The following is a 14,322-nucleotide window of genomic DNA, read 5'->3' on the forward strand; positions in this document are numbered from 1 at the left end:
GAGAGTTGAGGTTGGGTGAAAATTAAGACATGAAGGGCGTAAAAATTTACTTTTGGCAATTAGAATGGGCTGCTTTTCCACTGCAAATCTCAACTGTTATCTCTAAAATTTCAGAGCCCAGAACATTGTGAGGGCTATATTCTTTCAGAGGTTTTCTTTGTAGTAACTGCAGCCACACAAACATAGGCACTCATTAACAGAAAAAAGATATTTTTTTTACGATATGCATATTTTAAAACAGCAAACCTCTATATGATAAATCTGGAAGACTATGCTCTTCACTTTATATTAAAGTATGCAGCTTAAAGACCGATGGCCATTTGTTAATTTAGCTGCAACCTACAGCTTTGAGAGCAGTCATTTGAGGGTTAACAGTTTAATAATGAAATTGTGTTTAGGTTAAGTGTAGTGTGAAAAGAGGTAATAATCTCTTTAGAGTTGACTAAGATTAAAAGTTTGGCTTACGGCCAGTCTTACACTGTGTTGGCTGTTAGAAAAGCTAATTAAACCTACATTAAAGCCCCTCCTCAGGAGAAAGGAAGATTAAATACCCGAAAAAAAAGTGCTTTCTAACTTCCACACAACTAAAAAAGAACATTTTAACAGTGAGCGCAGTTTGCTAAGGTGTCTCCCTGTTAAATATGTAAAAATGTAATTTCTGGAATCAGAGTTTTGATTGGTGATTTACCAACATTGTCAGATTAACAGCATTTTACAGCATTTTGTCTAACTTCAACATTGTGGAAAGCTCTTTTTTTTGTTTGTTTTACTAATCCTCAGGCATGTGGACAGCTTGGGTCTGTCTGCACAGAGTTAATCAAACATGAAGTGAAGCCAGTGCACTGCTGTATTTTTTCAGGCTACCTACGTGTAGCACACACAAAACACACACATGCAGCAGCAGCAGCTTCCTTTGCCTGGCTGGAATTTGTAAGAACTGAGCTCCAGCCAAGCTCCTGTTGCTGAGGGGAAACCAGCTGCACACTCATCCCAACCTCCTGCCTGCTTCCCTGCTAATGGAACAGCCCAGCGCACCACTGTCTACCCCCACCTCATCATAAGATGTGGTACAACCCACTGGTGGTCCTCTATCTGGTTTGTCACTGACTCAGTAGTATCCCAGCAGTCAGCCAAACGGCAGCCTGATCACACACACTCACACACAGTCAAAACTAAACATACACACACACACAGCAACAGTGAGGACGTAAGAAGAGTTACAAGGAAGAAGCAAAGAAATCTCTTGGTTGGCTCCTCCGCTCTGAGTTTGCTGCTTGTGTTGCATCCCTGATATGACCCTGTTCAGTCCAAGATGTGAGTATACACCAGCAAATCCCTCCATATGTGTGTGTGTGTTCATGCATGTGTTAGAGGATGTTTGCAGGCTTCACTGTGTTTCTGATATTATTAGTTTTTCCCTGTCATTTTCACTCTCTAAGCCTTTCATCATGTAGTTCCTCATCTTCACCCTGAAACTTAGATTTTTTTTTTTTTTTTTGACGTTTTTCAGATTGACCCATTCCCTCTGTGGTTTGGAAATAATCCTTTTTTGAAATAGCTCTGCTTAATGATGCAAAAAGGTGTTTTGAATGAATACGTCTTCGCTTTAAAACCCAAAGTACTTGACCCAAGCTGAACTTGTTCTAATATTGCCAAGGTCAGCACCTGGTCTTTGACGATGAAAGCTTTTGAGCCTGAAATGGCTGCAGGTTCAATTTTGTCAGTGAATTTAGTCTTCTTTGTTCTCTAGCAGTAAATGTGACTTTTTAAAACAAAATAAGAAAACACGACTTTACCAGGCAATGAGGCATAGCAAATACATATACTAACAAGAAATGAGTCTTCTCTCGAAACTGCATGTTTTTAAAACGCTTTAGGGAAGTTTCATGTAGGATGACAGACTTTACAGTGAAACAGAGATGGATTTAGCTCAGTCTCTGTGTTATTTTGTGAGATAAACACTAAGAATATAATCTAGCACAAGGTGCTGATGAATCTCTTAAACAGGGATTCAAGTTTTCTTTCATCCTTCAGATCTACCACCATCGCCCTGCCTTTTATTTTCATTTAGATGAACGTCAGACGTTACCAACGGAGCTGGTTATTGCACTGCATGATGAAGACAGTGGAAACTAAGGTTTAATGGTTGTAGTTTGGCGCCAAGCCTGACCTGAAATCAGTGGCATTGCAGGATGATATAAGGAGAAGGTCATGTCACAGCAAGAGGCGTGCGCTCGAGCACAACAACTTTAAACGCAGGTTAATCGGCTGCAGACTAGTTCATAAACTTTGTGGCAAGCAAGACCGTGAAACAATGACACCTTCACATTAATAAACACCAGCAAAATGCTCCACATGATGCAGTTAAAATGTATCAGCGAAACAAACTGATGTTCTGATTTAATGTTTGCACAAAATGCAGAAGGGCACAATCAGATGAGGAGCATTTTCTTTCAATCTGCTTGTGCTGTCTAAAAGCAAATTTTGATTTAGTCTTTGGTTAGAAAATGACATAAAAGAAGTCCATCAAAAGACACAGTGAAAGGAGAAAGCAATTACATTAAAATCAATTTTATTAAAATAACTGTTCCAAAGGCATTTTGTAACAACAGCTTGATTGATTTATTTAGACTTTTGGGTGGGGTTAAAAGAAATTCTTGATTTTTTTTGTATGAATCTTAAAAATCATAGTAGCAGTTATTGTTGCAGGCATGTTGAATCTATGTGGGAAATAAATCAATAGAAAATTAAATTGAATTAGATTAATAATAAAATAATAGAACAATTTTTTATCTTACTGCAAGACAAAAAGTGAAGAAACAACAAGATATTGGAAGATGAAAAACAAATGCAGCACTATTCATATATATATATATTTTTATTTTCTCTTCCCTTCACTAAAACAGCTTCAGATCAGTGTTTGTGTGTCAGATGTGCACAAATTTCTCCAACTCAAGTGTTTTAGAGTGAGTGAGTGTTTAGATGTTTGTTTGTTTTTTTTTCTAATTTCACCCCTTATTGTAGCTACAAGTGGAGCTGTATTTTCAGAGCACCGATGTAAAAACAACGATTCATATTTCCTGGATTTACTAGAGAACTCAAGGACACGTTACCAGAGTAGGAGCTGAGTTACTGGGGTTTTAAAGGCAAATCTACCTGGAGGATGGAGCAAAATAAAGAAAGTCTGGTTTCTCTGTCATTTCATTTCCAAGAAGAGGAATAAAATTAATTCTGATTTTTGTTTCATTTTTATGAAGACTGATTCTCAGCCTGATAAAAGACAGTGTAAAGATTAGCAGAGGGTGAAGGTCTGCAGTTCATTAGGGCTGATTGTATTTGACCTTCATGTGTCGTTTACTCCTGTTTTAGAACCAAATTTTATGTTAGATTACGCTGATGTTTGATTTACATGACAGTTTTCAATTAGTTTGTCTTTGAATAGGCTGCTTCATGGTGGAAAACACAACTTATGATACAATATTCTTGTGATGTGCCATGGTCACCGTTACTCTGCATTCATTTGGACATAATGAAGGAGGAATCATCCTCTTGGAATGATAAATGAATCTATACATCAGCCTGCTGTTGACTGATTACAGTAATGTTGTCATGTTGAGCAGGAGCCTGGTCTTGATAAATAAAGCACTTTTATCGATCCAACAAGAGAGGACGCAAAGTATGCTGTCATTACATTTTTTGATCGATCTAAGATGGAGTCAAATGTTTTTCTTCTTCTTTGTTAGAGAGTTTCACTTTAGAGGGGAAAATATATGACTAAATATAAAAAATAAAACACTTATCTCATGAATCACTGTACAGATTTTAATGAAACTTTCAGAAAATATTAATTGGGTTTACATCTACAACTGATTAACTTTTTGACTCAACTCAATTCAAGATGGCCACCACAGCTAAGCCACCTTACCAAGCACCAAAGTGGCTGTAATCCAGCCAGTTTCACAGATATTGAGCTAAAATTAGGCGTGGTAGTGGCAGAGAGTCACTCCCAACACACACTCTGAGCTCTACAAACTGCACAACATCTTTGACATTAATTATTAGAGTCAATGCTGTCTGTTTGTTAGCAAAATATCTCATAAATCACTGAAACTCTCAGAAAATAATCACTGGCTGTTCATCTAAAATCTTCATGAACATTTAAAATCAACCCAATGATGGCCACCACAGTGCATTAATCTTAGCCAACACAAAAATGGCTATAAATTAGTCGAATTTAAAGATATTTTGACGTGTTACTATCTGAGCGTTATAACATCTTACAAGCTCTCGTGATATTGCATGAGATTGCATGCATTTAAGGTTTGACCAAATTGCCTATTACTACATTATTTCTCAGCATGAAACAGTTTTAGTTTAAATCTTCGCCATGAAAGACAGCAGGCAATATGCATTCCTTCAAAGAGTTCTAGGCTTTTAATAGTTAAATGTGTTGTTGTTGTTGTCTTGTGTTTATACTCCAGATCCACATTCATTAATCACTATTATCATCCTCAGATTTAACTCAGTAACTGAGAACAATGAGTGTTTAAAAAGAAAATCATGGGGACAGATATCAACTCTGTTTTCAGCATTTTACATCGCATTATCTCATTATTTGAAGAAAAACGCAGATCTGAGCTATGAAAGGGAAGCCTTTTTTTTTTTTTTTCCCTTTTTTGAACCCAGAACAGAAATCTCCACAAAGGCAACATGACTGAGTGTGGCTCGTATGTGAAATCTACACCGGTGAAGCTAATTATGGCGTGTAGGATTCTGTTTTGGAAAAGGCACGCTGATTACCTCCTGAGGTTTTGTTCCTGTTGAGAGAGACAACTGTGCTCAGCAGCATCCCCGTCTCTGGTCCTGTGTAATGGCTTCATCATGCAGTCAATCACGCAGTCTTCACGCTGCAAGGAGAGTGCATCAAAAAACTTTGTTTTGTTTTCCAAACCTTTGTGAAGAATATATTCTGTTATGTATATTTTTTGGTAAAGAAGATCTAAATCATATTATTCTTGTTGTGCAAGATAATGTACAGTGTATTGCTCCTTAACAGGATGAAAACTCAATGAATAAATACCTCTGTTTGTTTGTTTAATATGTTACAAAGCTGTGCTCATTTTAAAATGGCAGCATTGTGACCTTGAGCGTTTTGAAATATTCTTAAAATCATCATTTTTGTCTTTGTTTTCTATACTGTAATTTGCATTCATTCATAGTTCCTCGGGCGTGCACAAGTGCACGGTTCAGACAAATAACAGTAAAGGTGTCTGCAGCGGGGACAGGTTGCCCACCAGCAGAGTCTCTGTTGGCTGCAGAGAAGCCATCCGACAGGGCACTGCTGGGCTACAAACTGTCAGGGAAATATCTCTGCTGCAGGAGGCAAAGGCGCATACACACGTCTGAATTTCCTTTCACACATTCAGACCCATACTTAATTAATTGTAGCTCCCAGCCATTTGACAGTCACACTGTGTGAGTGTATGTGCAGCTGGCCCAGTCACACTCCATTCACCACCCATCTGTCCATGTCAGGCTGGACTCCCCTCCTCTTCCCTTCTTTCTTGCTGCCTTTTTTCCTTGCTCTCTCTTTGGGCAAATCGACGCCACACAACCGCAGTGTGAACAATAAACTGTTGGCACGCGCTCTAATCAAGGTGATTTTTAATAATTAGCTGTTTGGAGCGGGCGTAGAGGTGTGTGCAGCAGGAAAGTCAAAGTAGTCACTGAGGTATAAAGTTTCAGATGGAACATGCTGTAAAATATTGGAGGCGAGTGCAATAATTTCCAGCCATTTCAGTCAAGTAGAGAAAACCGAAATAGACGAAATACAACTCAGAGTCCAAGTTAGACGATAGTCGGACCATTCTCCTTCTTGTTTTTCTCCATTTCCTTTGTTGTGTTTTGTTGCCATTTCCTGTATCAGCACAAAGTTAATTGGTTGCTCTTTCATGCAGACATGAGCATGAGTGGAGAGTTGAAGTCAAGCCGCTCCCGGGCAGCCACAAAGAGGGCCAGTAACACCACTTACGGGTGAGTACGGGCCCCTCCCCCCCACACATGCATACGTACATTCAGAGATAATCACTCGTTCCGTTTCTTTTGCTGCAGCCTCTTTATCTGTAACTCAACGGTTGCATCTCCGCTTTCCAATAAATGCAGCATTATTTGTTATTGGCTTCATATCTGCTGTGTGTATAAGCTGCTATTGATTTCAGCCAAAGGTGCAGTCTCCATCAGTCAATGTTTTAATCTATCTGTTGATGTAGTGCACACATGTGATTGGAGCTGATTGCTGTTTATTGCAGGCTGTGTGGAGAAAAGGAGCGGAGGGCAATCGGAGAGATGACAGTGTGTGGGCTTGTTTGAATTTGTTCACGCCTTTATTTGTCTTAACTTCATTCTAGCCTTTGAGCTGGAACTTTTTCTCTGACTGCAGCTCCTCGGGCTTGAGCTCCTTCACAAAATATGAGCAATGTCACTGTCAGCAGCGTCGGTGTCGAGCTGGAGCAGATTGTAATTTTCTAGCTCTTTTTCTACAGACTCAGTGGTGCCTGTTTCCTGACATGTTCTGCTGAACTTCCTGTTATTTATTCATTTAGTTTTTTGACATATCATTTTTTTTCCTAAAAGCTTTTGTTGAGCTAAATTCGAAACCAATCCAGGGTTTATTTAGATAAGATCCAATTTAAACCAATAAGGCTGAACAGTTTAAAGTGACAGTTCAGATCTTTTGAAGTGGGATTTTGTAAATAAAGTTATTAACAATTATTATCTTACCTGACGTAGATAGTGCTTGGAACAACCTTAGTTTGTAGAAACTAAGTTTAATTCTGACAAGAACTACAAGCTAAAGGCTAGTCTGAGTGGGACAATGGCCAGAGTGGATAGATGAAGTCTTAAAACTCCAATCTGAGGTCATTCAAAGAGCTCATTACAACAGGTAAGATATTTTTGCTCATAGCCTTCAAAATATCTGAACAATCCCTTTAAAAAGACGAGACTGGATGTCCAACTCAAGTTTCCAACATTCAAAATAAACAAATATTAGCAGTTATATTTAGGCCAAATTGTTTATCCCAAGCTCAGCCATCAGATCTCATTATTTTTATTTCTGTGCAGCTGGAGCACCACATGCGTTTCCATCCAAACTATAAATATTGAACTAAATATGAATGTGTTTCCACTCAGGAAAGTCACAAACCATTCCAAAGAAGATGTAATATTTAAGCTAGAGCTATACATACATTTTATGAGTAATATTTAATATATGTTATACCCAACATGCCCTTGTCCTCATTCTGCTTGTCTTTAATCCAGCTCTCTGTTTGCTCCCTCTGACCTTAACCCTAAAGATTATTCCCCCATTCCCTCGTGTTGTTATTCAACAGTGTGCATCAGTGCATTAATGAGGTTAGTCATACAACACACATGCATGCACCCTATGACTAACAGCCGATGAAAAACACCTGAGGTTTCAGCCCTGGCATGGTTCAGCCCTGGCATCTCATGTGAAATTTTACAGAGATGTCAGAATGATAACAAAGCCTGTCTGACCTGTTAACATGCTGAAAATAAAGGAGTCTTCAGCAACAGTGTGAGGCTCCTCTCAGTCAAGCTTGAAGCTAAAATTTGTCTTTCTTCACAGCAACAAATCTTAGATGAGTTGATGTTGAACAGATATACGGCTACAGCGATCAACACTGAAATTTAGTCCATCAGCATGTCAAAGTGTTTTAATAATCAAATAATGCCTAAAGCATAATCTAACAGTTCTGTTTTTAATTATCTCTTGCTGCCATGAAAGGCAGGCAATCATATATTTGCCTGTGGGTTTGTCTGTTAGCAAAATACCTCATGAATGACTGAACAGATTCTAATGAAACACTCACAAAGTAATGATTGGAGGTACATCCTCAGCTGATTACCTTTTAGAGGAAAACAAAATCAAGACGGTTACCAGAGCTAATTAACCTTAGCAAACACAAAATAGCTACAACTCAGTCATTTTTACAGATATTGAGTTAAAATTTGCTCTGGTGTCAGAGCTGAGAGTTATCCCTGTATATAGTCTAATTAGGCTGCTTATAGATCACAAAATCTTTGTTTAAAACTTTGGCATACACGATTTTGCTCATAAACTTAAATCATTATATTTCCTTTAGGATGGAGGCGCAGTAGATCAGTGGTCTGTGCCTCAATCTCGTATTCCTGAGGCTGCAGGTTAGAGTCGGGTTGTGTCTGGGAGGGCATTTGGTGTAAAACATTTACCAAATCCTCCGTGTGAGTTCTGTTCACCGTGGCGATCCCTGCAGGAGGGAGCAGCCGAAAGAAGGCTTGTTCCTTTAGGACAGTTGGGTTTTTTCCACTTCCTTCATGACTTAATCCTGCTTTGTGCTTCTATATTCATTTTCTGTTTCCATATTCCTTGATTTGGCAGCACTTTGTGGTTTATGTCTTAGGTTTATTAGTATTAGATGTCTACCTCCTACCTGTTTGGTGTTTTCTTTTAGTTTTCTTCTGACTCAATATGTGTCCTGTCTGAACACATGTCGACCTCCGTTGAAGCCTAAAGCAGAAAACTTTACAATGAGGATAATAGGAATTAATCACTGACACCAGCAGACTAGATGCTGTTACAGAACTATAAAAAATAAGAATGGCTTTTTTAAAGTTTATGTGCTTTGAATTGGTGCATTTCATTCAGAGCATCTGTTTCTTTGTCAGTCCCCTAAAGATTTTGTCACAGAGATGTTGTCTTGTTTCTTCAGCTCACCTATGTTTTTTTGTAAATCCAAAGCAACAAGTTCCTCCTGTACAGTTTGTACCATGAATGAAAACTGTTCTCTTTTAATTTTATTTCTGTCTGGAAAACCAGGCTGTTTCATAGTGACGAGTCTCATCTTTGGCAGTGGTGACAGCACCACAGCTTCTCCACAAGAAACTCAAATGCCATTTAAAAAAAAATGTTTTATTTGACACTTAACCAACCCTGGATTTGCTTCCCCCACTTTTCTCCTTTTATTTAATCTAACTATAACTAGCAATAAAAACATCAAAACCTTAAAAAGAAAGAAAGAAAGAAAAGGGAAATGGCATTCCACTGTCGATTCAGACATTTTTTTAGTTAAAAAGTTGTAATTCTCCAGTCTCCTGTCCTTCAAAATGATTTTTGTTAACTGAATGAATGAATGAATGAATGAATCTGTCCATCGTTTCCTTAGAGAATTTGTGTGCCAACAACATTTTTTGAGGATGCCAGCATCTTCAGTGCAGTGATGAACTGACTGGGATTATTTTAGGTTATTCAGATAAACTGGTTTACAGTGGTGATGAAAAAAGCTGTTTGAGCTACTAACTGGAGAGGGATACTCTGGTTATAAAACTGGTGGATACATTTCTATTTAATAAAGAATATATGCTAATATTTATAATTCTATCTCTACCTTGAGAATCAAATGAATTTTCAGCTCTAAATATAAAACGAATAACACGCTCCAAACTACTGTATATGATCGTTTCCCAGACCCAGAAACGCCAACAGAGCTACAGTCAGAAAAAATGTAAATCATGTTGCAACAGCCACCAAAAATCTCTCTGTCCTGACTCCAATCATCCTTCTCTGTGCGTCTGGCAGCAGAGTGCCCCGTCTGCTGCCTCCCCCCTCCGTCCTCACAGAGCGGGCCAACAAACACTCCTGCCTGTGGCCTAGATTACTTCACCAACAAACTTTCAAGCTCCCGCCTGAGACGCTGAAGCACTGTAATCTGTTCATGCAGGTTAACAACATCGCTGAACAGATTTAATTGCTGGAAACTTGTATTAGCCAGCTCAAAATTAAATTCCCAACCTCTATCGTTGAATCCAATTAAAGCTTTTCATTTTGTGTCCAAATATAGTTCAAGTTATTTTCATGTTTCATGATAGGAGGCTTGTTTTCTCTCGTCTTCATCTGCCCCTTCCCTTTATTTGTCTTTCTCCCCGGGCTTTTTGCTTCAGAGAGACCCTGATGACTCGGGGTGTTGTCATCATTTATCGTTGCTTCCTGAATGTCACAGGCCCTCCTTTAGCTCAGTGAGCCCCAGCTGTGGAAGCAGGGTTCGGGTGGAGAGAGTTTAAAGCGTTTCTCAGCCCAGACACAGATGCTGCAGCAGCAGCAGTGACCTCTGTGCTCCGCTGCACAACTACAAAAGCTCACTGTAGTGTGTGGCCCAAACAGGGAGGCTCAGGTGCCAGTGGAAGAGCCCAGATGTGTGTGTCTGTGTGTGGGGGTGTGTGTGTGGGTGTATACAATTTAACATGTGACTGAAATCAGGGGACATGTAGGACAAAGGACTTTTAAAAGTAGGGTTGTTTTTCTTTTATATCTTTTTTTCTCTTCATCTATTTCATTACTCATAAAATAAAAGCAGTCAGATTAACATTTACTTATGCAGAGATCCACAAAAATATCAAAATATTTCCCTCTGATTTTTTTTCTCAAACCTTAAAGCAAACTTCAGTCTTGATCCTGGGTCTGTATCGTCATAGCTTATCCTCGTTTAAGCTTTCAGCTATGATAAAGTTAAAACGGTGCTGATTTTACCTTCTCCTTGGTTTTCCATCTTGTGGAGGTGCAGAGGGAGGGGAGGGGAGGGGAGGGGACTGGCCATCCTGCGGAGAGTGTACCGAGCATCTGGTCTCTGGTATTTTTGTCTGTTTTCTCCACAGACGTCACTATTAATTTGCCATCATCTGTTTTAATATTCAGAGAGGCCGGCGACAGAGGAGGCTGGTTTAGGCTGGTAGTACCCATCTGTTTTATAGGTTTTAAAAAATAATGGGGAGCCAAGGTGGATTTGAACTTTGTGTTTGCAGGAGTAGTTGGTGATAATTAGGGAGCCACAAGTGAAAGGTTAATTTCATGACGTATATAGTAATTTATATAGATTTTTGTTATTTTTCCTGGCTTGTAATCTATTTTTAACAAGTTAGTCAATGGAAATATAAATATGTTGTCTCTAAAATGTACAATGATTCAAAAATGAGCCGGTTATGGCCAAATACCAAAAGAACCAAGATTGTCAGTACAAATATTTAATATTATGCAAATATAAATTGTCAGAATATTACCAACAAATATGGTTTAGTCTTTCTTTAAAAGCCACAGCTCTCATTTGATTTAATTTATTTTATTTTGCCTGTATTTATCCAGGAAGGTGTCACTGACATACAACATTTCTTCCGTTAGAGGATGAAGATGACAGCATATAAATACAAACTGAAAAACTAAACTTGTGTAAAAGTTTTATAAAGCATAAATAAGACAAATTTAAATGGTAATGCAATATATAATCAAGCAAAGGTTACAGACAGAATGAGATTTTTAAACCTACCAACTATGTAAATCCAACACATTTCTCTATCAGTAAAGTGAAGAAAAATATTAAAATGATGTTTTTCATTTACCTCAAAATTACATCAACTTAACTGTGTTCCAGTTGCAACTCAAAAAACTAGTGGAATTTGCTTTGTGCTTATTTTAGTCCAAAAGATAAAGAAAAGAAAAGAAAAACAGTGATAACTTTTATTTGTACTCATCTCAAGGTTAATTTATAAATAGATGCTTCATAAGGATTTATTTTACGTTGACACTGAGGGCCAGATGGAGTTGATCAACGAGTCACGTCTGGAACTCACTTTACATTTCGCTCATGTGTAAATTAGCCGATTGTCTAATTTCAGCATTGTTGGTGTGGTGCATGGGTTGGTTCGTCTTCAGGATGCTGGAGCGATGATGGTTCAGGAATAATGACTCAATTGAAAAGCAAAGGGTTTTATTCAAAGCTGCAGCCCTCTGTCACAACCACAGCCTCTGTCACACATATGGAGGACCACAGAAAGGTTTTTTTTTTTTTCTTCAGCTCAGAGCTTCTACATACATTCCTTTTCCCATCTAAGGCCTTTTTCTGTTTACATGGCCCTTGTCTCTATAAATGGTTTTAGAATACATACATTGTGGCAGTCCAAGGAGAAACATCCTTTTTAGGAACTGTGTGGCTGTGGGCCCCATGTCTTCAGACTCTCTCAGACACTACATTAGTTTTTTATGCTTTATTCTAGTGATCATCCATATTTCTTAAATTCAGTTTTAACGTTTGTGGATGTAATATTCACATCATCAGTTGAAATTGAGGCTAAACTGCTAGAGTAAAACACAACAGTATGCAGAAAAAAAATAGCAGCAAAACAGTATTGGAAATAAGTTAATACAATAATCTAAAGATTTACAGAATGTAGCTTTCCTCGCTTTATCTGTGTCCGCTCCATTTGTTTCTGCACAACATTTGACACTTGGTCTGACATATTTTAGATGAGAATCCAGCCTGAGGCTCACTTGGCTGACATCTGTAAATCTACAACACGCGACAGAAAAAGCAAAGGGCAAACAGAGGCAAAACTGAAGTTCACTGGTTTTATGATTAACCTCCTTTTTGCTCAATATTTACTGTGACATTCCTTTTTTATCCAACCAAGTCCTGACTACTTCTACTTGATCAGCAAAATCATCCTTCTCACTATGGAAGATATATTGTAGGTGTTGCATAGCTTTTTGGGCTTACCTCTTGTGTGTTCTCGTCAAAGGTGTTGTGTCACCAAATAGGATATGACGAGTTTGTACTTTTAATTTGCTCCTATTAGTAATACTAGTGTGACATTTTGGTGAAGCTTTTGGTGATGGTGAGTCATTGTGTCTGTCAGTATTTTGGTATTTTCACAGACAGTCATGGTGTCATTTAAAAAAAAATCTTGTTCACTGTTGCAGCCTTACAATATAAGCCTGTCACTTGTGTACTTTACTTATTTGTTGGGACTATGGTGCACTGAGTCTTCCTGATCGCAAAACCTTTCCTTTTTAGATCCTTCATTATTTATGAAGCCGCTTTTGTGTTCTGTTTTAGGACAAAATGTTTACTTCTCCTTCAGTTGCTTCCCATATACAGCATGTTGATGTTTTGAACAGTGATTTGGTAACCTCTGTGCAAAGTTTGGAGCACTTTCCTTGTTTTCCAAAGCAAGACACACTATTTGTTGAGGTGAGAGACACCATGGCTCTGATTGGTGGCTCTGTGGCTCATTCTATGCAGTCTGATTACTGCTGCAGCAGCGTGTTGACAGATCTTTAGTTGGTTGTCAGGCCTCTGGTATCATTTTCCATTTGCTGTGTTGTACTCAATCCTGTTTTAAGCTCTAAATTTGGATGCTATTTTGAATGAAAAGAGAAAAAGATGAACAAAGCTCTTTCAAAATGCAAAGCAACAAACATCACGAATAACAGAAACACTAAAAGCAACACTTATTCAGGTAGTTGGAGAGTTAAAACAGCTACAGTGTGTGTTGAATTCAGTCACCACCTTTGTAATGTCAGGAGTCTGTTTTTGTCACTCTTCCAAGTCGTTCCTCTGTCCTGCATTCTGCCACATGAAGACAAGAAGCAAAGAAAAGAGACCAAACTTTTCTTTTAAGCTTTTAGTCTCAACCAGTTCTGTCTCATTTTGCGTGTATAACTGCATGAATTACTGGCTGACTGACAAACAACAAGCACATCACCATGGTGGCAGTTCTCACTTATGCTGTGGCCAAAAAAACAGCCCACCAACTATTCACAGAGGCCTGCTGTTTCCTCCCCCTTCCACTTTACCATCAATTTTAAAGCATAACTGCCATTTTCACTTCTCTGTCCAGCCTCTCCCTCGGTCCCTTGACAGCTTTCTCTCTGCATGGATACACAGACAATGTGCTGTTTGCAGTCCATTCCTGAGAGGTGATGGGGCTGTACTGTAGGTAAAGGTCAATGCAGTCTGAGGTGGATGTACTACTGGGGAAAAGGTCACTCCCAGCAGAGATGGGAGGAAAGTGCATCTGATGGTTTCAGGGCCACTGCCGGAGCCTTCGAGACGGTGGAAAACAACAGAAAACAGCAGATGGTGGATAGAAAGACATGCTGGCTGCACACTGGATGGTCTGTGGAGATAAGTTCATGAGGTAGCTCTGGTGACGCTTGTGGCTCTGGGCACAATGACAGGGAAAATAAATATGATCACACGACATTAAAATATTTTATTTCTTGCAGAAGGTGCGTTTATATTAGAAATGCACCAGTCATGTTTTTTTTATGTTGATTCAAATTTCAAAGCTCTGACCTGACCATCCAGATTTTGGCCAATTTTTATCCTTCTGTAAGCACTAAACTGATCAGAATACAAGTCAGTTCCATTTTATTGTACCTAAACACTGAAATTTAACAGCCTTCTTTTTTATGAACCATTATTGATTATACAT

At 38.6% G+C, this 14,322-nt stretch overlaps 1 protein-coding gene across 1 annotated transcript in view; it reads left to right on the plus strand.

Moving 5' to 3' along the window:
* The first annotated feature begins 1,099 nt into the window (after positions 1-1,099).
* The window catches only part of LOC108250516 (RNA-binding Raly-like protein), a 38,553-nt gene continuing 25,330 nt past the window's right edge, over positions 1,100-14,322 (plus strand). The window contains exons 1-2 of the mRNA XM_017440432.3: positions 1,100-1,314; positions 5,958-6,033. Coding sequence (XP_017295921.1) covers positions 1,293-1,314; positions 5,958-6,033 — 98 coding nt within the window. The 5' untranslated portion in view covers positions 1,100-1,292. The remainder of the gene's footprint in view (positions 1,315-5,957; positions 6,034-14,322) is intronic.

The sequence above is a fragment of the Kryptolebias marmoratus genome, linkage group LG15 (genome assembly GCF_001649575.2).
Source record: "Kryptolebias marmoratus isolate JLee-2015 linkage group LG15, ASM164957v2, whole genome shotgun sequence".
In the NCBI taxonomy this organism is placed as follows: Eukaryota; Metazoa; Chordata; class Actinopteri; order Cyprinodontiformes; family Rivulidae; genus Kryptolebias; species Kryptolebias marmoratus.